Raw genomic sequence first — 27,466 nt, 5'->3', positions numbered from 1 at the left:
TTAGAGCTTTACACTATCTAGTAACAGAACAGAAACCAACACAAGATGTATTAATACAGATGCAACCATCATGAAAGAAACACACAATTCACAAAATGTTCTTTGTCTATACAGAAGCCAGATATAGTTAAAGCAGAAAATAAAAAATGCAAGCAACTTAAGATTAATCAGCAGCGGGAGAGGGGTGGGGGGGATGAAACAACATCCGCAAATAATATTTAAGGAGTCATGGTCATAAGATTCAAATTCCGCTTTTAACTTCAAGTAATTATGAAAAAAAAAGCTCTAACCTTTTAGGGTGTTGATACAAAAAGGTCTCTATACTACATAGAAACCATTTCTCTTGCTCCAGCACTTGCGAGCATCTCTCTTAGTAGCGACAGACCACTTGGGTTTTTCCTATGTTTGCAACCCAAAATTTCCTTTCACAGCAGTTTAAAGAATGCAGTAAAAGCTAAAGAAAGTACTGAATAATGACTGTCATCACTGCCTTAAATTTATTTGGAATAAATAAATAAATGAAGTAGTCAATCTCAAAAAAAGGTTTTGCAAACAATGGCAAAAAGTTAATGTCACATGCAGGGAATCAATTAGCAGCTGATAAATTTATAATAATAAGTTGGAAATACAAATTTCAAGCCAGGATCCTCCACCCAATCATGTTTTCTATCAAGTCCAAACACATGCACACAGAATCAATTATCCATTGGGGGAACGGGGTGTGGAGAAGAATCAATGATTCATTGGAACACTTAAAAGCAATAGAAAATTGAATTTTAAGGGTCAGAAAAGACCAAAAATAAGATTATCCAACACATTAAAGCTGTGATCACATTCTAGAATCATTGGTCACATTCTAGAAGTCTAGATCCACATATCAAAAGTAGACAAAAAAGTTCTCAAACTTGCTCAAACTTTAAGTGCAAAACATTACTGCCAAACTTCCAAAATGTAAACTCCCCCAATTTGAGGAATTGGAAAACATGAGCTTTAAGGGGACAGTACTCCTTCAAATCCCCTCAAATTCTCTTGTTTAAACTAACACTAAGTTTGGTTGCACCTAGGCAAAGCAAAGAGAAAAGAAAATACCTAGGGAAGGGAAAGTGAAAGGAAAGGAAAAAAGAAAATATCTCTCTCTGTGTGTTTATGAGTAGGAAGGAAAAATAAAGGAAACAAATTATTTCCCTTGTTTGGATTTCGAAGAGAATGGAAAGAAAAATAAATGTTTTTACTTTTAAAACCTTAAATTTATGACTTGTAAGAAGAATATAAGCACATATTGGTAATTTTAAAATAAAAAAAATTAAAATCACCTCAAAGTCCCTCTCCCTTCCCCTCTCTCAGTCCAAATTGGGATGATAGCAAAAGTATGGGCCCCATGGAAAATGTTTCCTTCCATATCATCCTAATTTCCTTTCTCTCATCTTTCCTTTCCCTCTTTTTTCTTCCCATCCAAACAATGTGTAAGAGAGTACATCCAAACAAAGAAAAGAGGAACCCCTCACCACTTACCCTCTCCATTCGTCCATCCAAATGGACCCCAAATTTCTTGGAAGACTTTGGTAACAAAGACACCATTAATAACGACAAGCTTAGATATACAAAGGCATACATGTTTTAAATGTCAATGTATGTGGGGGTAAGTGCGCTCGCATCCATGTGTGCATGCACCTATAAGTTTTCAATCTACTAAGGAAAAATGTAGCTTGCGATGAATTTACCGACTGAAACTTCTGCTGGCCCTGCAAATCATGCAGCTGAGACAGCTGGTTCTGCATGACAAATATGAAAGTCAAATAGTTACTGATGAAAATCATCTAGCAACAAACAATTATCAATTTCAACAGAGACTTATATAAGTCCTACTCAAATGCTAGAGCAGAACTTCCTAAGAAGGAAAGCATTCGGAGAGATTAACATAAGACAAAATTAAAGGTTTTGGAACAGATTGTGTGATATAAGAGGGAGGCAGATACCAAGGGAGATGATTTTTTCTTTTTGTTCTCAAAATAGTTTACATAATGTGTTTCAATACAAGTATTTTCTTGCCTCCACTAAGTCCTGAAAACCCATCAGATTTCCAAAATTTAAATTTGATCCTAAATAGAACCAAAGCTGGTGTGAAAGTTCATTTACAAACATACATATAATTAAGCATGTTCTAGTGCAAGAAATTATGTCCAAACTTCCATAAGCATCCTCAACTTTGGATGGAACACTAGAAGCATAAACATAACTGGCAATTCAGTATTGTTTATTGAATCAACTAAAAGATGCAACCACTTAAAATTCATACATTGTAGTATTTTCCTCACCTGTCCCAGTCCTTACATAGCAGATTGCCTGAACTGTTGCTGTGCAAGGAGTTGCTGCTGCTGATGCTGAGGTAGTTGCATCAGTTTCTGCCTTTGCTGCTGCTGCTGTTGCTGAGGAGATGGTGTGTTCATCATGTTTGTACCTGCCCTGGGAGAATTGGCATATTGTAGTGGAGACGTTGTTGTGTTATCAAAGGAAGTAGCAGTTGTGGCACTAGGAGATGCAGCTGATCTTCCAATAAGTTGTGGTGCAGAATCCTGCTTAAAAAGTTTTTGGCAATTGGACAAAACGCACACCTTCAGAAAGAGAAGACCCTAATACTCATCCTACAGATGCAGAATATCAAGCCACAACAGGATGACACTAACCCCAAACCTTTATCTACAACTTGTTAACACAAACATAGCAAGATAAGGATAAAACCATAACATGCCTCACTTATGTGCACTACTGTGTGTAGGATATCAGAATCGTACTTAAATAATCAACAAAAATAATCAAAATTAGAGGACAACCATAGGAATGATGTTTAGGCTTTAAGATAAGCAGGCCAGCCACTTTAATTCACAATTTGAGGAAGAAATGAATGAATCATTTACAACTTCACGATGTGAAACTTAAAAATAAAGTCAAAGATCATACCTGCAACAAAGTGCACTGTCCACTGATGTTATTTGATGACGGGTATTCTTTGAATACATGCCTGGAAAAAATTTTTGCTAAAGCCACCAAAATAGAATTGATATTCAACCCAATATATAAATTCCAAAAGTAAAAAGATCATAACTTCAACAAGTGACTGATTATTACAAGATGCATCAGCAAAAATTTGCACTCCATCACCTACAGTGATCACATCCACCAAATGCAATGGAAGTGCAAGTGTGATCTGCCTCTGGTCTCCTGGTATTCGTGATCCTACATGCATAAACCAACCATTTATAATAATAGTAAATCTAATACAAAAGAGATCATAAAGAGAAATTTAATGAAGAGAGAGACAATTGAAAGAGCCAAAACTCATCTATAATAGGCTTGTGCAAGACAAACTGAAATGCATCAAACATAAGATAGCAGAATCAGCAATTCCTAAATCATGTTTCAAAAGAAAAGTAATAGAGCACCAAATGATCTCTCACCTGACATTGTTCCCATCAGTCTGAAAGGAATCTGGCTTTGATCCAGGGAATCTGGCTTTGTAAGCAAAAAGATCAACTTGCTTCAGCCCCTCTTACACCTTAGAGTCACACAACACGTCCTAATAAGTGAACATAAATAAAAAACAACCCCAATCAAGAAAAAGTCCCAGAAATAGAAAGGAATACTACTAGGGTTTGGGGACCAGACTTGTGAATGCAACCCAACCCAAGTAAGTTTCCTGGTCTCCAAAGAAGGATCTCAAAGAGGGGTGATGATATATGCTTGTGGGGGTATGAGTATGACTATGAGAGTGAAGAATCTTTGACAACAACCAAGGCAAAAGAAAGAAGTGAGTCTGAAACAGAGAGAGAGAGTGAGATGAAGGGAAACACAAGATGGAGTTTGTATAATTGTTTAACAAAAGGTTCTCTTCAATGCCAAAAGAGTCAAATAAAAGGCGGTTTCCTTGGTCGGCGGTAAAGCCCACAGAGCCCAGGCGCACCCAGTTAGCCCACAGAGCCCAGGCGCACCCAGTTAGCCCACAGAGCCCAGTTAGCCAAGGAGACATAACCAACAGGCTATTAACACTAAAATATTTCTCAAATCAGTAACACCCACAAGTTCAATCTGACATTACCTCACACTTTCTCTATATATTTATATTTTTTTCCCTTCACTTGCTGATCACTTTGTTACATTTGTTTAAGGATTCACACCACTAGACCCTTTTGTGACCTTTAAAGCTTCAAGTTCCAAATACAACAATATACAGATCAACTTTTGTGTATGAATTATTTAACTGTTGAAGTTTGAAAAACAAAAAACCTGCAACAGAAAACAGCATCTCCGTATCAGTTGAAGAAACCACCAAAACAGTAGACAACAAGTATCTCTCTTTATTTTTGCACAGAATGGGAATAAATATGTAAGAGAGTGAGAGATCAGAGAAAAAATTAAAAATAAAATGAAAGTTGATTATTGTAATGAACAACTAAACATTAACTACCAACAAAAAAATCACCTACAAAAACTCATGGAAAAAGCTGAGGAATCCATCAGAATATATCACAGAAAATCTAGTAAAATATTGAAGCTCAAGATCATGTTTATGTTGTCAATAATGGTAAAACTCTAAAACCCCACAATGAAGATATATGCCTAATTCATGAATTTTATGGCTACCGCATGCTGATTCGTTTCAGTTATTATACCATTCTCTCTCTACCGGAACTACCTATCGTTACTTGCAGTACATCTTTTTTTACATAATGACTATATTTATGCATCAATAATAGATTCTTGACTCATAGATTCTAGACTAAGGAGTTTCTTTTTCCTCTGTGATGGGGGGTTTTCACAGTTTCGTTATTGAGTCCAAGTTTTTTCAATTAGTTGTAGAGGAAGGGGGACGTTATTTCTTGTTACAGATTTTTGAGAGGGGCAAATATTTTATGAGATCAGTCTTCATGGGTAAAAGTGCAGCTCATTGGCTGATGAAGATAATCGAAGACATTGTTGTTGGGGCAAGCTCCAAACAGTTCTTTTCTTTCAGGGATGGTGACACTGCGTTTACTCTCCAACGCAGCACCAACTCGTTTGGTCAGTTTCTACTCCTGACTGAACTAAAAGCTGGTGGGTGTAGGAGCTCGATCATTATCCCTGAAGGCAAAGAGAGATATGGTTGGAGGGCTTTTGGCCTTAAACTTAGAAAGATGTTGTTTCCCTCCCAATATGCAGTGGGTGGAACTGGTCTTCCAACCTTTATTCCTCAGGTGCATAGGCATTATTTGGAGTCTCAACACTCTAGAACTTTTGCTGAAGTTGTGCAAGGCAATAATGGAAGAGTAGAGGATAGAAAGCAGCCAAAGCAGGTAGGCTCCATTGACAAGGGGAAGAAGATACATCTAGGAGGGGAGAAGATGGGGGGGAATTGGAGCCTCTCAGGAGCTAAAATGGGAGTTTTTCTGGTAGGCAAGCCTAATAAGGTGGTGGTGGAAGGAGGTGATAGGAGGGAGCAGTGCATTAATGAGGAGTCAGTGGCAGAAAGCAGGAAACGTTTCCCAAGCTTCAATTTGAATGCAAAAGCCTATGACAATAGGAAAAGGAGTGTTGTTAGGAGGCCATGCTGGACAGGGAGAGGTCTTATCGTGGAAGTTGATGTGATGGGGAGAAGGCGGGTTTCCTGGGATAAGAAGAAGGGGAGGGATCAGAAGCTAAAATGGGTTTCACGGGCTGGCAAGGACTTGCATCAGGATAAGGTGGGTCTGGGTTTGGGCCCTAATAAGTTGGTGGCCCAACTGACAGGTAGTGAGTCTGGTTTAGGCCCACAGTTCAAAAGCCCAATCTCCTTTGAGCCTGGGGAATCCTCCGTTATAAGTGTGGAGCCCTTACACTCAACCGATAAGCACGGGAAGGATGGGGTGTGTCCAGGGGCGAGTCCGACGACCTTTGTAACGCCGTCGCAGGTGGCCGGAAGTCTGGGGTGGTCGCCGAAGCTACGGGGTCAGGCCGATATGGGTGGTTTGTGCCTGTCGGTGTCTTCGGAGTCTCCGACGAGCCCTGTCTTGACGGTACAGGTGTTGCGTCGCACCGGGGTTTTGGTGGGTCCGCTTCATCGGCGCTGCGAGCCACCGGTAGGAGTGGCGGGGTGTGCCGTTTCCCCTCCGGCGATGGTCTTCAGGCTGAGCTCTGACCGGATTACCACCTTCGGTTCCAGTTCGCTGTCGAGTGGGTTATTTTCTGAAGGTATAAGGATAGTGACTCTCAATTTAGTGCCACGGTCGTTAGGACCTCTTCTCCCTGACTTCTTTCTGGAGATGGTGCGAGCTGGACCAAGGGGCTTGGGGGCAGGGAGTCAGGAGGTTAATTCTTCTTTAAGCATTGAACTTTGCCTTCCTGGGGAGGTTATGCTTGTGGAGGAAGCAGCTGTTGATACAACTTTGGCAGTTGCCTTTCCTCTGCAAATTTTAGATCCGAGTGCACCGACAACCTTGGCAGAATTGGAGGAGGTTGATGAGGTTTTTAGTTTTGAAAACAACAAAGATATTTCTGGGTGGGTGAAACACAGAATACCTGGTTTTAGTAAATTGGTTGGGTTATCTATGACGCAACATGAGAAATTGTGCATCTCTCTTTTACAGAGGCTTGAAGCTGAGATGGAGGTAGCCAATGTGTTACACAGGAAAATAATGGGCAGTATAAAGGTGGCTAAGTCCAAAAATAAGGGATGCAGAGAGCTGCAAAACCTGATTTCTTCGGTGAATTATGACAGAAGATAGAGGGTGGTTTTGTGTTGTTGCTTGTAGTTGGGGATTTTTTAGTGTTTATGAAGATAAAATTGATTTCGTGGAACGTTAGAGGTTTAAATGACCCTCGGAAATGCCTTGTGGTGAGGAACTTGTTGCGGGAGTGGAAGTGTGATGTTGTTTGTTTACAAGAGACAAAAATTGCAAGCATGAATCGACAGCTGGTTTGTAGTCTGTGGGGCTGCCCATATGTGGACTGGGCTGTGTTGGAGGCGGATCAGACTACTGGTGGTATTTTGCTTATGTGGGACAAAAGGGTTTTGGATAAGGTGGAGATTATGGTTGGTACATTCTCAGTGTCGGTAAAGTGGAAAGGGGTGGGGGACGGGTTTATTTGGGCTTGCTCAGGCGTCTATGGTCCAAATGAGAATATTGAGAGGGGTCTCATGTGGGATGAGTTAGTGGGAGTTCAGCAGTGTTGGAGGGTTCCGTGGTGCTGTTTTGGGGACTTTAATATAGTCCGTTTTCCTAGTGAGCGTAGGGGCGAGACCCGTTTTTCCACGGCTATGGAGAAATTTTCAGAATTTGTTGAGGACCTGAACTTGGTTGATTTGCGTTTGGAAGGAGGTAGCTTTACTTGGTCCAGTGGTTTGGATCAACCAATGATGTCTATGATTGATAGAGCTTTGGTCACTCCTGATTGGGAAGATCATTTCCCAGATGTTTCTCAAAGGATTTTACCCCGTACTGTTTCGGACCACAGTCCAATTCTCTTGGAGGCTGGGTGAATGGCAAGGGGGAAAAGTCCATTCATATTTGAAAATATGTGGTTGAAGTCGGAAGGTTTTGTGGATCGGGTTCAAACTTGGTGGAATCGATATTCCTTTGTAGGTACTCCTAGCTTTGTGCTTGCGAAAAAATTAAAGGCTCTAAAAGAGGACATTGTGCAATGGAATCGCCGAGAGTTTGGTAATGTAGCGCATCAAAAGAAGCAATTATTGGAGGAGTTGATAACATTAGATGCTAAGGAGGGAGATTTTGGTCTCTCTGAGGGGGAGAAAGTTCATAGGGCTGGTTTGAGGTCCCAGGTGAAGCATCTTCTTTCCTTAGAAGAAATTTCCTGGAGACAAAAATCTAGGATGTTATGTATTAAGGAAGGGGATAATAACACCAAGTTTTTTCACAAAATGGCTAATTCCCATAGACGGTCCAATCTCGTAAGGACCTTGGAGGTGGATGGGGTGGTTTTTGAAGAGGCTTCCGAGGTAACTTATCAAGTTGTACAATTTTATAAAAATTTGTACAAGGAAACTGAGGAGTGGAGGCCTTTTGTGGAGGGTATGGAATTTGATCGTATCGAGATCAGGGAGAGGGTTTGGCTTGAAAGGAAGTTTGAGAGAGAGGAGATTCTTCAAGTTGTTAGGGGTTTGGAAGGAGACAAAGCTCCAGGTCCGGATGGGTTTACTATGGCATTCTATCATCATTGCTGGAGGATAGTGGAGAAAGATGTCCTAGCGGTCTTTGAAGAGTTTTTCCATCATTGCAAGTTTGAAAAATCCCTTAATGCGACCTTCATTGCTTTAATTCCTAAAAAGAATGATGCCTCCAATATTAGAGATTTTCGTCCTATCAGCTTGGTGGGGAGTGTGTATAAGATCTTGGCTAAGGTCTTGCCTAATCGCTTGAGAGTGGTTTTAGATCAGTTGATTTCTGAGAATCAAAACAGCTTTGTGGGTGGGAGACAAATCCTTGACTCGGTTCTCATTGCGAATGAGTGTGTGGATAGTCGTGGGAAGAGTAGGGTTCCTGGAGTCATTTGTAAGCTCGATATGGAGAAAGCCTACGACCATGTGAATTGGGAGGCTTTGTTGTATTGCTGAATAGGATGGGTTTTGGAGTGAAGTGGTGTAAGTGGATTCGTTCTTGTATATCCACTGTTCAGTTCTCTGTTTTGGTTAATGGGTCCCCAGCTGATTTCTTTGGTAGTTCTAGGGGTTTAAGACAAGGAGATCCGCTATCTCCTATGCTGTTTTTGATCTTGATGGAGGTGTTTAGTAGGATGTTAATGAGAATGGAGGGAGCTGGCTTGATTCGTGGATTTAATCTTGGGGGCAGGAGGGATGGTGGGGAACGTGTTTCACATCTCTTATTTGCAGATGATACCATCCTCTTTTGTGATGCAGATGTGGAGCAAATTCTTCATATTCGGTTGTTGCTCCTTAGTTTTCAGGCGGTAACGGGTTTGAAGGTCAATGTGCATAAGAGCGAAATGGTTCCTATAGGGGAGGTTGGGGATGTGCATGCTCTGGCTGATATATTGGGCTGTAGGGTTGGTTCTTTACCTATGTTGTATCTTGGCATGCCACTGGGGGCTCCTCACAATTCCTCACAATTCCCCTTTAATTTGGAATACAATTTTGGAAAATATTAAGCGGAAATTATCTGGGTGGAAGAAGTTGTACTTGGTTTTGGCAGGACGGGTGGCATGGGGATCAACCTTTTCAATTGGCTTTTCCAAGGTTGTTTGGCATTGCCATTGTGAAGGAGGCTTCTGTTGAAGCTTCTTTGCAAAGGCAGGGGGCGGAGGATAGAAGATTTTGGAATGTTCGGTTTAGTAGATTTTTTAATGATTGGGAGATGGATGAAGGGCTGCGGTTTCTTCGTATGTTGGGTGCTATAACCCCTCCTATGGATGTTGGAGATCGGATGAGATGGAAATTGAAGTCTAATGGAGCTTTTGACATCCGGTCGTACTATAACAAATTAAGAAATTCTCCTTCAACTATCTTTCCTTGGAAAGCTATTTGGAGAGCAAAGGCCCCAAGGCGAGTTTCTTTTTTTGTTTGGTGTGTAGCTTGGAATAAGATTCTAACGGGAGACAATTTGAGATTGAGGAGATTGGTTTTTGTGGATTGGTGCATTATGTGCCGTCATAGTGGAGAGACGGTAGATCACCTTCTTCTTCATTGTGAAATGGCCTACCGGTTATGGAGCTTTGTTTTCCTATCTTTTGGCTTGGCCTGGGTTATGCCTAGATCGATTCCTGAAATGCTTTTTGGTTGGTGGAATTGGTTGGGGAAGCATTCATCTCAGATCTGGAATTTAATCCCGCTGTGCATCCTTTGGTGTATTTGGAAGGAGCGTAACCGGAGGACTTTTGAGGATTTGGATAGCTCTAGTGAACAGTTGCTTGTTTTTTTTAGTGGGACTCTCTTTGATTGGTCGCGCGCGTGAGGACTCACGTCTAGTGATTCCCTCCCTTCTTTTCTTTGCTCCCTTTTCCTTGTCTAATTTTCTTGTTGTCTTTGTTTCTCTTTGTTTTCTTCTTCTTGTATCTCCTAGGTTGCTCTGTGTTTTTTCAGGCATAGAGTAACCCTTCGTATATATATCATTCTTACTTATCAAAAAAAAAAAGATATATGCCTAATATCAAGATGGAAACACAAAGACAAAGCCCCAAAAAGCCACTCTCCGTGTAAACCCCAACAAAACCCAAAAGCCATATATCAAATCCATAAAGTTGTATGTATAAAGTACTAGTAACCAATTACAAGCAATAATGCCTAATTAAGCAAAACTCATGCCAAGTTTGAGTCTTTTCCTTCTTTTTTTTTCTTTTTCTTTTTCTTATTTTGTTTCTTTTTTATTAGTTGGTATCAGCAAAACCCAATAAAAAAGAAGCACGGCCAAGAGAGAGAGTTGTAAAGAAAGGTTACCCAAATCTTACACTAGCTAGAGTTCCAATCTTTTTGCGACAAGAATCATAAAGAGTTCAGTGGAACAGTGACACAACCTTTGAGGATGTATGAGAAGAGAACTATTTTAAAGTCTGGACTTTGAGGAGTAACCCCCACCACACAAGTAAAACCAAAAGAAAAAGAGACCAAATAAACCCAAAAGAACCTATCAGAAAATGAGCTGCTTCTCACAGTTTCTGCATAAAAACCCCAAGTAGAAACCACAGACTTGGATTAAAGTAAAAGCCAAGCTGCTACAAAATGTTTCATCAGTCCTCTTTTCTTTCTTTTTTGTTAGTGCCAACAATATCTACCACTTTCTTTAAGCACAATTTTTTTTCCTTTTTACACTCACCCTACTTTCTTTTCTCAATAATTTCCCCTAGAAAGTAGGATGGTACTCGTTCAATTTTAAGAGCATTAAGACTCACCATTTACACTTGCTCAGTCATGCATGCCAACCTGACACTCCAGCTTTCTTGTTGCTGTTGCCCCAATATTATATGTAACTAGCTAAAAGTAAAATGACACAGAATGGCAAGTAAAATATAAGAAACTATTTATGGATAAAACTGGTTTTAGTTTTACCTTGTAGAGTTCAACTAACATGTTGCCAAGAGATTCCTGAGAATCATAAGGGCAGAGATGACGAAAAGACTTGATAGCCTCAATTGCCTTATCAGATTGATCCAATTGTTCATCACAATTGCCATGTCTTTCAAGGCACTATCAAGCCGGTCCCCAGCATTTATGGCAGACCAGAACAGGGAAATTGCCTTTCTTGGATCCTTGTCTATCAACTGTAGTTGGAGAAACAAACATTTAATAATATATACAATCAATACAGAATGGAAAATAACAAAAATTCAAGATGGGTAATCTTCAAACATGAAAACTATCAAAGTTTGATGGGAGAAAGGTTTTGATCTCTAAAATATATGATCAGCACAGTTCAAATACATTTTCTTTGGCTATTCTTAAAAAATTTTGATAAATGTTTCCTTGATTACTACTACTCTTTTCTCACAATATTTTTAAGATAAGCTTCCGTAACAAGAACCAAATCAATAACATTCAAGAAACAGGAAATTCAAAAAAGCAACAGGAACTTGCAATTCAATTCAAACAAGTCAGAATCCAGAAAAAACCCATTAGTCTAAACCATATGAGAGGACAAAAAAATCTCAGGGGCAGCATCATTGGCCTTGACTTCTGTGCCAGCGACAGCATTGAAAACCCCATCTTGTTGTTGTTCCATTTCTCTTGCTCCAGCACTTGTGAGCATCTCTCATAGTAGCTACAGACCACTTGGGTTTTTCCTGTGTTTTCAACCCAAAATTTGCTTTCACAGCAGTTTAAAGAATGCAGTAAAAGTTAAAGAAAGTACTGAATAATGACTATCATCACTGCCTTCAATTTATTCAGAAAAAATAAATAAATGAAGTAGTCAATTGCAAAAAAAGGTTTTGCGGATAATAGCAAAAAGTTGATTGCACATACAGTTAATCAATTCACAGCTGATAAATTTATAGCAATAACATATTGGAAATACAAATTTGAAGCCAGGACCCTCCACCCTATCTTGTTTTCTATCAAGTCCAAACACATGCACAAAGAAACAATTATTCATTGGGGGAATGAGTGAGTGGAGAAGAATCAATGATTCATTGAACACTTAAAAGCAATAGCAAATTGAATTTCAAGGGTCAGAAAAGACCAAAGATAAGATTATACAATAAGCTAAAGCTAGATGTTGATATCCCCTAATACTGTGCAGATACCCATACACGATCACATTCTAGAAGCCTAGATCTACATATCAAAAGTAGACAAAAAAAATTCTCAAACTTGATCAAACTTTAAGCATGAAACATTACTACCAGACTTACAAAATGTTGTTTTGTAGTAATGAAGCATCTGATTGTCAAAGAAAGATGCAAGAAAATCATTATTGGTTCATTTCATTAGATGAGAATGTTACCAAAGGGTTCTGCAAGTTGAAAACTATCAGATTGCAATCTGCAGTGCCAACCACCATCAGGGGATGCCGCACTGTAAAAGAATAACAGCGGTCAGGGAGCTGTTGAATATGCACACAGGATTTGACTGCCTTATATCCCAGTACCTAATAATTGGAAGTAAACCAACACAACAATTAGCAGTCAAGGGCACAAAAGCATCATGTTGCAAGCATAATAGATCAAGAGCATGCAAACAATATATAATGCAAAAGAAACCCTATGGTTGGATAATTATGTCATAACTAGTGAGTGCGAAAATATGTTCAAGTATATAGAATAATAATAAAAAATTCACAATTAGCTACAAAATCAGTAAAAACCATACCTATGAAAGCACAAAAAACAACTCATTAGTCTAAACCATATGAAAGCACAAAAAAAAAAAACCCATTAGTTTAAATCATCAGCCTCGGCCACCGTGCCAGCGGCGGCATGGAAAACCCCCACTCTGGGAAAAATCTTCTTGTTGTTCAAATCTAGCAGTCACTTTCCAGAGAAAATCTTCAAACCCTTTTCTTGAATTTCGAAGAAAAGTGTTTTTTTTTTTCAGTTGTTGAAGAACCACTTTCTATTTAAGGATAAATTAGAGCATTCAAGAAGAGAGAGAGAGAGAGAGGATCAGATTTTAGATCGATCATATTAATCAATAAACTTCATGCCACAAATTTCAGAGGAGAAACATAGAAACTAAATGAAAAATCATTTAAAACATCAGGAGCATGAAAATTAATTCAAGTCCGTATACAGTTAAAAGGATATTCCACACCAATTAGAATAAAAAACAAAGAAAGGCATTCAAAACTATACAAAATTTAAAATTCTCGTTAATAAAAATCAATAACATTCAGGAACCAGGAAATTCAAAAAGCAAGACCAAAGAAAATCCAAAAAGAAGTTTTTCATTACAAACAAGAACCAAATCTACAGAAACTCGCAAATCAGAATCCCAAAAAAAAAAAAAACCCATTAGTCTAAACCATATGAAAGCACAAAAAAAACCCATTAGTCTTCCTCTCTGACAGGCATCATCAACCAGCAGTGGCATGGAAAACCCCCTCATCAGATTTTCTGGGGAAAATCTTTTGAATACATCCCATGTACAAAGGCCCTGCTCTTTTGTGCATTTTTAATCTAATTAATACTTATCAAGGGGAAAAAAAACTTAAAAGATAAAGCTGAGACTCAAAACACCAGGAGAATCTTCAAGATTAACAATATAAAAACAGCTAAAAGGACCATGGAGATGAGAAAAAAAGTAACAGGAAAAAATAATAATAATATAAAGCCAAAAACATCCAACAATGAAAATTTGTTGACAAAATTAAGGTAGCCATACAGCAACACAAAGATGATTTTATTATTCCTCATCTCAGAAAATCATGTGATTTTCTCAATTCCTGTTGCCGCAATAAAATCAGGAAGCTGAAATGGCTGTTTCTCAATACCACGCTTGCCCTGCAAAAAAGAATGTCCAAAAATGAGAAACAAGTAATTGCACTAGCAAAATAGTAAGAGTAAAAAGCTTTCAAATTTAAGAGGAATTCATTTCAGCCCGAGCATTAAGCACAATGGAAAGTCATCTGTAAATTCAAAGCAGATTAATTAGCAACACAAATGTAAAGAAATCCGCAACATATATCATGCAAAGGTACTCTGTTATAAAACTTTTTAAAAAAAAAAAAATCCCCATATATGGCATCATACAAAGATCTACGCCCCCCACCCACACTAGCAAATACATGAACAAATAAATCATTTTTAAGGGTGCCCATTGCCAAACAGCTACAAGTCCAGTCTCCATGATTGTCACAGCAGCCCCCCTGCAAGAACCACATATATACATATAAGAGAAACCTTACCAACTGATAAGAGAAATCTTTCTACACCCTATTCTCTAAATCCCACAAGTCATGCATGCGCATTTTAATTTTTAACCAACAACTTCGGGTCTGCAGAGGTCGCATCCCACACCTGGAAATGAATAGAATATATGTAAGCACAGAACAATAACGAGAAGAATAATAAGAAGAAACAACAAAGCACAAGCAAATATCCCTACCTCAACAACATCACAAAGAAAAACTCCACGCTCAACACACATAAACCCTAACTTCAACTATCAAAAACCAAAATCCACAAAACATTAAGCAAACTTTGCTATCACAGATTCCAATATCCCATACAAACGAAATCACACCCAAAAAAAAAACAAAAAAAAACAAAACAAAACAAAAAGAAAACCTGTTGAGGAATCATCGTCATCAGCGTCGCTGGAGGGGGCTTGGGAGGCCTTGGAGTTCTTCTTCTGCTTACGGCGGCGGCGAAGACGTCGTTCGGTATCGCGAGACTTCTTGGTGGGGTAAGGGATAGGGTTAGGGTAAGGGTTAGGGTTAGAGGACAGATCTCCATTGGCAACGACGCCGCTGGAGAGTAGTAGAGTTTCCGCAGCCATTATTGTAACTTCCTTCCTCTCCTCGCTTCACTTCAGATCAGAGAAACGTAGAAGACGAATTTGAACCCGTTTGAAGAGAGAGAGGATCAGACTTTCATTTTCGTTTTCTTGCATTGAATCTGTCTGTTTTTGTGGTAAGGAAAAGGAAAACCACTTTCTTGAGGGAAAATTTCCTGCGTTTGAAGATGAAGATGAAGATGAAGATGGGTTGAATTATCTGGGAAAGCGTGAGAGCATTTTTTCAGAGAGAAAAGTGAAGACAAAGGAGAGTGAGAGAGAGAAATTGAAATGACTAGCCCTTTTATCAGATTAGAATTACTAGCCGTTGCACACGTGCCACTACTTTCTTTGATATAAATTCAATATGATTTTCAAAAAATAAATACTGATTTTCAGCAAATATATATATATATATATTTTTTTTTTTTGTGAATAAAAAATCGGTGTTCTTTTTTTCATACTACTTCTTCTTTGTGCTTTCAAAATACCAATGAATGGAAGAACTATTTAAAATTTCTTTTGGAAAGTAATAAAAATAATTCACTAACGAATCTATTCTTATGTTTTAAAATATTAAAAGAAATGTTTTATTTGTTTGTGTGGTTACCCCTCAATGACATTATCATTTAGCCCCCCAAAAAAAAAAATTGTTTTCTTTTTGTGTCTCAATATCTCATATTTTGTATTGGTATTTTAAATTTTAATACTACATTTTTAAAAAAAATTATATAAATATTTAAATTTATAATATTCAATCTATATCATGAAATTAACTCATTTCAAATAAAGAATATTCATGATGAACAAACTCACTTAATGCTAAATTTAAGCTTTGATTTATTTATTGCTTATATTTCATGTAACTCGATAGACTGTCTCTATGGTGAACTACGCATGTTAACTCAATATTTATTCCACAATCCTTTAAAAGTTACCATAGCTTTAAGTAAACTTTGTGGTGTATTTTTGTGTTAAAACCTCTTTCTCTCTCCCATCTGTTGGTTTGAAATTTTAATAATTAGTTGTTGATATTTAATAAAATTGGTTGATTGTAGTATTGTGCTAGATGCATAGTCTCGTTTTGCATGTATGTGTGTATTTTTGGATGTTAAAATGGAAGACGAGTTTTTGACTAACAATTTTATGTTATTCATTGAAAAGAACATCATTACAATATTATGTAAAAATTCAATTATAAATAATTTCTAAAATTTATAAGATTTAAAATACCGTTAAGTCCCTTTTTCATAGATGATTACATTATTAATACTCAATACTAAATTGATGTTATTTGGAGTTCTATAATGATTTTTTTTTTTTATACTTCACCTCCCCTAACTTGAACTCCTAGCTCCATCCCTAGTGAGAGACTCAGTATCTATCACCACCACCCCACCAAAATCAAAATCAAAATCAAAACCCACTACCACAGAGGGAGAGAAAAAGAGAGCCTTTTTTTTTGGACCGTAGAGAAGAGAAGATAATTAATTTGGAAGTGTGGAGAGAGAGGTGTTTTTGGGAGTGTGGAGAAAGAGAGGTTTTTGGGAAAGAGAGCTAGGAGTATTTATTTATCTATATTATTAATAACAGGATTCCCTATTTGGATTTCAACATTTTGTTCTAAAATATCCTCACACAAATTATTAAACTCTCTAAAATACTCATATCTTTTAGTTAAATACTTTTAAATTAAAAAACACAAATTGGTTAAAAGAATAATTTATTATTCCTATGTTTTAGGCTTTTTCTTTTATCTTTTCCATTCTGCCGAAAACAGAGGACATTATTTCTATCTTATTTTTAAACATTATTCCAAATTACCTTACCTCTTTCTTTAAAAAAAAATACACACAATTATTTATATATCACTTTTAAACATTATAACACTAATCCAAAAAACAAATAAATAGATAGATAAGTATTATTGCATGCACAAAGCACATGTGATGAATCTAGTCATAATATAATATTATTTCCTTTCCTTTTCTTTTTTTGCTAAATGTTTGTCATTTTAATTTTCAGTATTTGTAATCATAAGACAAATTATACTTCCAAAACCATTGGTTGTGACTTCCGAGTTGTGAGCTTACTTGCAGGTTTAGGCCTTGAACAACCCAAGTAGCAATGACAATATTGGGCGCAATGGCCCAATCCATGCAATTAAGTAATGTGGCCTAAAACCTTATTATCTTATCAGAATATAAATAGATGGGTTAGTGCCTATTTCACCTCAATAATTACCTATTATTTCATAGCCCATGGTCAACAACCAGAAAAATAGCTCTCAAAAGATGTATAAGTCATATTTGACCTAAAATAAGTGGGGTTTAATTTAAGACATTAAATATATATATATATATATATATATATATGTATATATATAATTGGCTTATAAAAAAAAATACAATTTAGTTTTCAATACACATAGTTGTTCTTAAAAAGATTGTGTTAGAATTAAAAATATTTAATTTAATAAGTTTAATTTAGTGATAGGTTATTTGGAATTCTTTTTTATGGTGAAAATGACATTATTTTTACCACATATTTTGGCTTTGTAACACAAAATGACCTCATGAGGCTTAGTAAGGAAAATCAAAGACAAAAGTATAATGACTGTGGCAATGCTAAAAAGGTTTTTCCTCCCAAAATACATCAATCAATATTGATGAAGAAAGAAAATGATTGGAATTGTAACACTTTTACAACAAATTTTAAGTGACAAGTTATTACTAATTTTAATTTGAATCCATAATTGAAATTATTTTTTTGCCCACTAATAACTACATCCCACATGGTATTTGTTGTGAAAATATTGTGAGTAGAGTATTTCTCTAAAATAAAATGCTTCGAGAGACTGACTTGTAAGAAGCACCTAGTATGTTAATATGCCTAAGGCACTCACGTGTGGCAACGTGAATACTCCTTGTTCTCAATGTGTTGATACGTTGGGAGAAAAATGAATATATTTTTTATTAAAATATATCATTTATTTACTTTAAAATATCATTTATCATTTATTTCTTTAAATATACTTTAAATAAAATCATTTTTATTATAGTAAAACTTCCTCATTGCTTTACAAAAATAAAGTAATAATTGACACAAAATCTAAAATGGAATTGAAATCTCCTAGAACACTAAGTACAAAAAAAAATTAAAATATATTGTAACACTTGAAATCTAATGGGACAGTTCAAAAAAAATCTATGGGATGGTTCATACCAAAAAAAAAAAAAACAAAAGAAATCTGTAATAATTTTGAAATTTATTTAAACAATTGGTACAAAAATTAAAGTGGAACTTCATGCTAGAGATCATGCTCTTCCTTAGATAATAAATTAAGGTTTTCCAATTTATCTTTGCTTATCTCCTCTTTCTTGACTTTTCACAGTCACTCTCTTGTATTTGTATCTCATCTATATTGATGGCATTAACATAATACTACAAAATTATATGCAAGCGTAATATAGCAAAAGCCAAAACAAATTCATCCCGAAACAAACAAACAAATTGATATGATTCTATAAGGGAAACATTGAAATCTACGTACAAATATTTGGCACTCCAATTATGGATCTATAGGAAGATGTCAACAACATTGAATAAAATCTAAAATTTTAATTTAGAGCAAAAAAAAAAAACAGTAATTACTAAATCAAAAGAAACTAAAATTACAAGCGTTATTCAATTAGGTAACAATAAGATTTGAGGTAATCTCCCACTTTCTTGAGCAATTTTTTCTTGAAACCTCTTATGGGATTGCTTTCTTCTTCATTTTTCCTTGTGAGAAAGTTTGAGGAGATGTTGCTACATTTATTAGGGGGAACTTTGAGGTGGTTGAAATGCGTATGCTATTTGCTTTCTCCTAATATTTAATTATTTATAGGAATATATGGGAAGTTTTGAGCATGTCTTACGAATAAGGATGTATTGTCTTTTGTTTTTAAACCGCATGAGATGTAATTAAAAAAGTAATTTGATTTCAAATAGAACGTTAGGATTATTAGAGCTTTGAACAAACAAAAGGAAACATGTGGATTAAAAAAGAAAAGAAAACGTGGGATTGTGGGTTAGTAGAAGAGTGGTTAAAAAAGTTAAGAGATTTTTTATAAAAAAAAAAAAAAGAAAAAAAAAAAAAAGAAAAGAAAAGATAGCGATGTCTACATTTTGGATGAGTTCTAAAAAGAGAATCCGAAAATTTTGCAAAGAGAAAAAATTAATTTTTCACATTAAGAGCATTTTTTTTAAAAGGAAAAGATAATGATTTCCACATTTTGGTTGGGTTTTAAAAATGATGTATGGTTTTTTTTTTTGGGTTAAACCGCATGACATGCAATTAAAAAAATAATTTGAGTTCAATAATAATAATAATAATAATAATAATAATAATAATAATAATAATATTGAGTTCAAATAGAACATTAGGATTATTTGAATTTTGAACAAATCGAAGGGAAACATGTGGATTTAAAAATAAAAATAAAAAAAGAGAAAGAAGAAGAAGAAGAAAGAAAATGCGGGATTGTGGATTTGTGGGAGAATAGTAAAAGAGTTAAGAGAATTTTTTTTATATTTTTTTTTAAAGAAAAGATAATAGAATCTGAATATTTTGCAAAGATAAAACAATATAGTTTTACAAGTTAAGAGTGTTTTTTTTTTTAATGTCTACATTCTAGATGGGTTTTAAAAATAAAACCCTAAAAATTTGCTAAAAGGTTGTGTAAATGCTTGGTAGTGGGGTTGTACATGATATTTTTGTTTTCAAAAAAATTAAGTTTGAATTTAGCTATTGAATTTCCTTATATTCCCCCCTTTTTTTTTTTTGGGAAATTACAGTAAACTTACTTGTGGCTTGGCCTGTTTTCACTTTGTCTATCCATGGTTTAAAAATTAACACTTTGCCCACCAGAACTTCAATCTGTTTGCCTTCCGTTACCCACCTTACCCTCAGACGTTAGAAATACTGATACCGTATTTTGTCTGCCCTCGATTTGCGTGCTAGATCCCGATAGATCCAAAAATATTATTTTTTCTCCATGGAGCCGTGATAACATCCAGAATGATATGGTGCAACCTGTTCGGACACTAGAGCACCCAAAGTGTCTTTTTCAGCTAAAATGACCAAAATGCCCCTAGTCAACCCTAGGTTGACCAAAAGTCAAACAAAGTAAAAAAAACCCCTCAAAATATCACTTTTCATAGTTTGACATCAAACTTGAGCTTCTCGAAAATTTTTGGCAATTTTGACCAAGATTGATCAATTTTGACTCGGAGTTGACTCCTAGCAAGCCCTAGAAACCCTAATTTTGATCCGGCCGTCAGAATGAGTTGAAACCAATGCCATTGCGAAGATTATCAAATTATATTCATGGGTTGAAATAGGAGTTAGAACGGCCGAGATATCATGAAAACCGGATTAATGCTCCAATTGATGCACCACTAACTTCCGAGAGCCATAACTTTTGATCTGACCGTTGGATTTTCAAGTTCCACACCTTTTTAGAAATAGGAAGTTAAGATATTTCCAGAGGTGTTAAGATCAACCTGATTTGAGAACTTTTGAAGGTGGCAGCCCTTGAAGTGCCGTCAGCAGCCCTATAAGGGTCGTCGCCTCATAATTCTCGCCAGGGCTATAAAAGGCCACAAGCACCTCCAGACAAAAAAAAAAAAAAAAGAGACTTCCTAGTGGTCTGCTCTCTGCCTAGGTGATTTATGAGCTTTTCTCCTCTCTTCCGAACACAAAAAAACACATCAAAACTTCTTAATTCTTCATTTTTCACCAAAAAATACAAGGTATTGTTCTTATACCTAATTTTCATCTTCTTGATTCTACACTTTGGATTTGGGGTTTAGGGGTGTGGATGTAGCTTTTTAGCTACTATCCAAACCCCTAGCTCTCTAAATCTTTCCCTAGCATTTATCTTGCTTTCTCTTGCTTTAATAACATGATTTATTGCTTTATCTAGCATGTTTCTTGCTTTACCTTGCTTCTAGCATGTTCTTGGCTTATTTCCATATGCTTCCATGTTTATTCATGTGCTAGTTGTCTTTTCTTCATGCTTCATGCTTTATGCCATGTTTAGATCCTTCTTTCTTATGTGTTGATGTTTGGGTCTATATGCTCACATGCTCGATATTATGTCTTCGGCTATGCCTTGCTTAGATCTACATGTTTGTATGCATGTTTTATGCTCCCATGCCCATGTCCATGTCGGTCACATGCTTGTATGCCTTGGGTTTGTGTTCTCCCATGCCTTTACGTTTATATATACATGCTTAGATGTATATCCACATGCTTACATGCGCATTTTCATGCTTATATGTGTAGATTGGTGTGTTTACATACTTAGATCGATGTTCTCTACATGTCTTATGCCATCACCTATGTGCTTGTGTGCTTCACGCCATGTTTATATGTTTAGGCCTAGACCTTGTTTGTCATGCCATATGCTATTATAGCCTTTTTGTTCCTTTTATCGAGTTTTCTTGTGTTTTGGCCTAATTGTTAGGACACAATCTAGACCCTATGGTTTTTGTCATCGTCCATATACCAAAGCCCACATCAAAGGGTTTGGATCATCCTATTTGCATGTCCATGCTTGCTTGGTTCTATACTTTATGTTTGCTAACCTCTCTAGTTCTAGGTTTTGCCATGCTTGACACCATCTGCGAGCTTGATCTTGTTTGGTTATATCTAACGCCCATTAGGCCTTGTTCGGATGTAACCATTTGGGAGGCATCTTCGGATGTTGGGTTACTCCGTGCGTACCCTTCTCTTTTTCGTTTTGTGCGATGCTATGCTTACCATGCTTGTTTGTGCCACCCGTTGGCTTTCTATGCATCTTTACCCGCTTGCTCACATGTCCATGCATAAGTCTTGCTTGCTAGTGTGTTGTCCATGCTTCAACACAATGAAGTTATAGACATTCAATCCAAACCTACATTTGTTCCTCGCGGACACTACCTTTTGTTTGTCTTCTGGGTTGTCTGCCTTCTGGCTTGTTTGCTTGCTTCCTTGTTTCTTTGCTGGCCATGTCTATCATGTTTATTTGCTTTATGCCTCTTTCATATGCTCTTTGCATCTTTTCTTTCCATTGCTTGTCTGTTGGTTTCTTATCTTTGTCTTTGCATGTACACACATGGAGCGAGGACGCATGGAGCTAGGGCACGGTCTCCCAAGCGCAAGCAAAGAGGGCGATGATGCGAGCATGTGGATATAGGTCGAGCGGCTATGTTCAGTAGATTTAGAGGTCTAGCTTCTCCTATTTGGTTATGTATTCTTTTAAACCCCATTTCCTTTCTTCCTCATTTCTCTTTTAGATGGGTTGTATTAGGTGTATCATGTACCATTCGTCCTCATCTCTAGAGTATGGCGACCCTTGTTTACTTTCATGCACCTATATTTTGGGCCATGCTCTAGGGATGTAGGTATTTACTTTTCTACTTTGTGTGCTTGCATTATGCATGATGTATGTATGTATGTATGTATGTATGTATATATATATATACCTGCTCCCCCCTTTCGGTGTGATTGTCACAATCCATGTCACCTAAGGTAAAGCGATGCCTAATTTCTACCGTGAAAGTAAGGTGACATGTCGTCGTGGAAATTTGGTACTTTGCCCGAATACCTTAGGAAAGCATATATTGGGACCACACCCATTCAAAAGCCAAACCATAAAGCCCCCCATGCATGCAAAACCCCGAAAACCAATGCCAAAATCATGTTTTTATTGTCAATTTCTGAAAATTAAGGTTTTATCAAAACAAAGGACTGTCCTTGGAAAGACGTTATAGGGTGCTTAACACCTTCCCCACACGTAACCAAATTTCCGAACTCAAGAATCAAGAGTTTTTGCCATCCACATTAGATTAGGAAAAATGTCATTTTTCTTAGCCTAGGTTGGTACTAAAATCAACTAGAAACAAGTGACCAATCACACCTTAAAAAAACTCAATGATTGGTGGCGACTTCACTTACCTTTGGTAATCATTTAAAACTTGACCAAGATTCCTGCCACGCCTCCAAAGGTAGACCTACCTTCCTCCCCGGAAAGAGAGAGCACCTGAAACTCCACGTGAACCACATCGTCATTGAGAGGGGCCTCCAACAGGCCCCACGTGCGGGAGCGTCGCCACGACAGGTGATCAAATGAAGGCTTGATGGCAGTTTTTCCAACCATTCGAGGCCTGAGCATCGACAAGAAAAATACCATTTTATTAAAAATTGGAACATAACGAGAGGGTTTGGATACACGTCTGCGTCTGCGTCTAAAGCATTCTGCGTTTTTTTTTTTTTTTTTTTTTTTAAACCAGCGCTTAGTGCACTGTTCATTGGACATGAACAGTTCACTAAGGCATATGAACAGTAAAAAAAAAGAGTAAACAGTAATTTTTTATACATTTAAAAATTATTTTGCTACAGTATTTTCAGTTTTCAGCAATAAGTTCTATCCAAACAGACCCAACATGGATCAAAAAAACAAACCATTGAAACTTTTCCTCATAAGCTTTAGAAACGCGAAAAACCCTTGTATTGAGCTATGGTTTTAATTTTTCTGATCGTGGTGCATAACACTTTCATGTGAGGGTGAGGTTTTGACTTTGAGTTGTCTTAAGGCATTAAATATTGGAAGATACATCATCACCAGGTATGAAATTTCTACTTTATGTGGGTTGGGGTTTACACTTTTGATGGTAGCTTTGATTTATAGGAAATTTGGGCAGAAATTGATAAGCGATGTCTTCTTCGAGTGGAAATTGCTCTGGTTCAAGTGGGCATATTTGTACATATGAGACTTGTGCGCTGAGAACAAGTCTGACAGTAGATAATTTTGGGAAAAGGTTTCGAGGTTGTAGCCGATATAAGGTAAGTATAGTTTTTACTTAATCAAGTTGACTCAAGTGAGTTTAGAATGTGATGTGTTCATATCAATTTATGAACAGGTTGGTCTCAAGTGCCATTTCTTTTAATGGAATAATAATCTCACTTGTATGCGAAAATGAAGTTACCCATTTGGTGCAACAAAAGCTGGATTTACTGTGAAGTGAGCTGCAACTTGCAAATGAAAGGAAAAGAGCAGCTACCCAGACAACAATAGAAGCTACCCAAATGGCAGAAATTGCTCAAGAAAGGACAACAAAAGCTACTGAGAGGGAGAGAAAGTTTCGAGCTTCTTCTGTTAAAGCCAAGGAGATAGCAGTGAGAGCTTTAGAGTAAGAGAGAAAGTGCAAAATTGCACTAATTTTGTCATGGTTTTTTTTTTTTTGGTTATGTTGTTTTCATGTTTTGACTTAAGTGAGAATGTTGAAATGATGAGATTGAATCTACTTCGTGGGTTGTAATGTACAAGCAGTTCCTTAATTGTATTGTAATAGAACTATGTAAAATGCTAGATGCTGTTGGCTTGAAGCCACTTAATAATATAAGCTTTTTTAAAGATAAAGTATTATTTATGTTAGATGTTGTTGGTGCTTTTGTTTAAAGTAAATTGGCAACTTGTGACTTGTTATTTTGTCGGATGCTGTGAGTTGTGTTGGTTTGTGCATAAAGTGCATTGTGTGAGGATAATTGTGTTGAAAGTGAATTGTTTAAACTTGAAAGTGAATTGTTTAAAGTGTTTGTATTAAAGGTGCATGACAACCATCTGTCAACTTGCAAAAAAAGACAACAAATGCACACTTAAGCTTGCTATTCAACACATACATCTACTGTATTCAAAAGTGATTGCTATATTCAATACATACACACATAAACTAACCTATATATGTTCAATTACAATAAACAACCACATGACAACAACTAGTCAAAATAAGAATTTTGAACACCTGCCATTAAGTTAGGAAATTTTATACATATTAAAGGTGACATTGAATAGTCCTCGTTAACCACTAGTAAATATAGGACATTTGGTACAACAACAACCAAAACAACTGCACTTGCCCTTATTTACAAAACTTACAAAAATACAAATAAATCTCAACAGTGTTTTAACAGCATATGTAATCAACAATTGTTTGCCGTGCCATTGTTTACTGATGGAAATATGTACGAAATTTCCAGATCTGTGAGATACAAAAGTAGAGAAAAAAATATACGCCAAAGAAAAATAATTACACACAAGATAGTATTTACGTGGTTTGGCAATTTGCTTTCATCCACGAAGTTGCAAGGATTTCACTATTCTTAGAGAAAAAAAATACAAATTGCGGCATACAGTTTTCTCTCTCAAAAATATCATCAAACCCTAATCACCAAAATAACAGTTTTTATATCCTTCGCACATGATTCATAATGGGCTACAAAAACAAACTAAAAAAATTTACGGCTTGAGCCTATCAGCCCAAGCCTTCGCTCCATGGACTAAACCTCAGAAAATCTCCCATTAAATATTGTAATAATAATATTTCGAGTCGGGTCATAATTTGAATCAAACACAACTAGGCTCCACAAAACCCAACAGTTTACAAATTACATATAACCCTAACATAAAACCATATTACCCTAAAACTACATATACATATAACCATATTGACATAAGCTTCATTTATTGCCCCTACTTCTCCCACCACAGTTGGCATTTCCACCTCTTGTTTTACATTTTTGTGTCCTAGTTGCATTACCCCTTCCTCTCAAAGCAACTCCTCTGGTAGCAGGTGGTTCTGTAGGCTACAAAGTACAAGAATTCAGATGTTAGCTACCAGTCAAGGTTTTGAAACCCGGACCGTTAAATGAACCATAAAAGGGAGAGGTTCAAGATTTTAAGGTTGGACCGAGGTCGAACCATGATGACGTCAAAATTAATTTAATAATTATTTAAAATATAAATAAATATATTAAATTAGTAAAAATTGAAAATTTATCTAAAAATAAAGATAAATAATTATACGCACGCGTACACACACACACACACACACACATATATATATATTTAAAAATTTTGTTAGAACTCTTAAGTCATGACAAAGCTCATTTGAGTACCCAATATTTTTTTTTATTTTATTTGATAAGACCCAATAAAATGGTAAACAGATAAATTAAAGTCTGCCATGATTAAGCCCATTTGATAACTTAAACAATTTTTTTTTTGCTCAAGCCCATTTGAATAGTCCACTATTTATAAATTAAAATAAAAAAAAAATACTATAGGATATATACGAAAGCTAGCCTAGAATTAAAAGTGGTTGCCAGTTGTTTGACACTTTGACTTGTTTCAAAAAAAAGAAGCGGTTGACAGCACATGTTGGTGGTTGACAGTAAATCAACAGATAATAAAGCAACAACAAAAAAGGACTTCAACTCTAGAGGGACTTCATTTACCAAAAAAAGAAGACGACTCCACTCTGAAGAAGACTGGAAAAATGAAGAAACAACATGTCGAAAACACAGAGAGGGGGTGCGAGCGACATAGAGAAGAAGAATAGGAAGATGGCAGTGCAATCTCAAGTCTAATAGCATCTCACGGTGGTTGAAGTTTCAGCCTTCAATAATGGCTATAAGTACTCTGAAGGGAGCTGCGTTGGAAGCAAAATTTATCAATTTAAAGCTTGTTTTTCTAATTTTCTGTGTTCTTTTTTTTTTTTTTTTTTAAAGTTCAGATTGGAAGTAGGGAACTGTGATTAGCGGTCTGATCACGGTTCTCAGAACCGTGTGGTTGGACCGCAGTTCTAAAGGTTTCCTGATTTTTTGGCAATACCGGTTCTTAAGACTAAAAGAACCATGTTTGTGAAAGGTTCACAGTTAACCCAGTCGGACCGTACGGTCCAGTCGGGGTTTAAAAACCATGCTACTAGTATCACTGATTTATGAATGAAACATCAAACATAAAATTACAGTACCTATGATGATGGTGCTCTAGTGTCCCATATTTCTGCAGGGGTGTGTGAACTAAAGAGCTCCTCTAACTATGTACCTAAAGTCTGAAGAGTACCACTGAGTTGGTTGTTGTGACCATGGAGTCTGACCTGGTGGTTGTGACCCTCCTGTTTGGTTGGATGAGACCATAGGATAAGGTTGATATGTTGGTGGGGGCTATATAAGATGATGCTAAGGGTTGAAATGAAGATTGGGCCTGAGATAAGGATTAGGCCTATGATGAATATAGGGCCTGGGATCCTTGTCTGCATGTAGAAGGCCTTCCCTTTGCCTGCAACCAAATATGAGCATGTTTACAGTGTCAGTTATTAGCATTTTGCATATAATAAAAAAAAATTGTAAAAACTTGCAGATTTCTCTTTTGGCACTCTCTTCCTCCTCTTTCATGGTGTCTCACCAGTGACATTAGCCTTACATCACCTTGCATTGTTCCCTTCCTTTTAACACTTTCCACACTTTATTGGCTTGTTTGCTCTAGACACCCTATAAGGGTTCCTTAACTTATCAACATCTCTCTTTCTCTTTATGGGTGGCCTGCTTGGTGGCAAATAGATAGTAGGTGCAACAGGCTTGGGTTGGCCACTGGAGATCCACTTAGACTGGTCAGACACGGGAGGTATGAGTGTCTTGTATGTCTACCCATAAGCATCCTTGTAGTAGCGTGGATGGGTGTAATTCTC

At 36.7% G+C, this 27,466-nt stretch overlaps 3 protein-coding genes across 6 annotated transcripts; 2 read left to right on the top strand and 1 right to left on the bottom strand.

Annotated features, from left to right (window-relative positions):
- Positions 1-1,134: 1,134 nt before the first annotated feature.
- Positions 1,135-15,171, bottom strand: LOC142634107 (uncharacterized). 4 transcript variants are annotated; one of them, XM_075808385.1, is made up of 9 exons: positions 14,701-15,135; positions 14,519-14,575; positions 13,796-14,430; positions 10,870-12,563; positions 3,456-3,574; positions 3,127-3,234; positions 2,959-3,019; positions 2,316-2,573; positions 1,135-1,772 (listed from the first exon to the last, which is right to left on the bottom strand). In XM_075808385.1, the coding sequence occupies exons 5-8, from the start codon at positions 3,469-3,471 to the stop codon at positions 2,447-2,449; spliced, it is 312 nt and encodes a 103-aa protein (XP_075664500.1). In that variant the 5' UTR covers positions 3,472-3,574; positions 10,870-12,563; positions 13,796-14,430; positions 14,519-14,575; positions 14,701-15,135; the 3' UTR covers positions 1,135-1,772; positions 2,316-2,446. The 4 variants fall into 4 exon arrangements, 2 of the variants coding, with proteins under 2 accessions (XP_075664500.1, XP_075664501.1); XM_075808386.1 differs by lacking the exons at positions 10,870-12,563; positions 13,796-14,430; positions 14,519-14,575; positions 14,701-15,135 and having other exon boundaries at positions 3,456-4,038; XR_012844040.1 differs by lacking the exons at positions 1,135-1,772; positions 2,316-2,573; positions 2,959-3,019; ... (1 more) ...; positions 3,456-3,574; positions 14,519-14,575 and having other exon boundaries at positions 10,862-11,238; positions 12,420-14,430; positions 14,701-15,171.
- On the top strand, positions 6,911-7,489 carry LOC142635285 (uncharacterized). Its single transcript, XM_075809470.1, has one exon. It carries the CDS (start codon positions 6,911-6,913, stop codon positions 7,487-7,489), a length of 579 nt encoding a protein of 192 aa, XP_075665585.1.
- Positions 7,526-8,581, top strand: LOC142635283 (uncharacterized). The gene is made up of 2 exons (XM_075809469.1): positions 7,526-7,966; positions 8,357-8,581. Exons 1-2 carry the CDS (start codon positions 7,526-7,528, stop codon positions 8,579-8,581), a joined length of 666 nt encoding a protein of 221 aa, XP_075665584.1.
- Positions 15,172-27,466: the final 12,295 nt, after the last annotated feature.

The sequence above is a fragment of the Castanea sativa genome, chromosome 5 (genome assembly GCF_040712315.1).
Source record: "Castanea sativa cultivar Marrone di Chiusa Pesio chromosome 5, ASM4071231v1".
Lineage (NCBI taxonomy): Eukaryota > Viridiplantae > Streptophyta > Magnoliopsida > Fagales > Fagaceae > Castanea > Castanea sativa.
The sequence above is the reverse complement of the archived record's forward strand: the minus strand, read 5'-3'. Positions and strand labels throughout refer to the sequence as shown.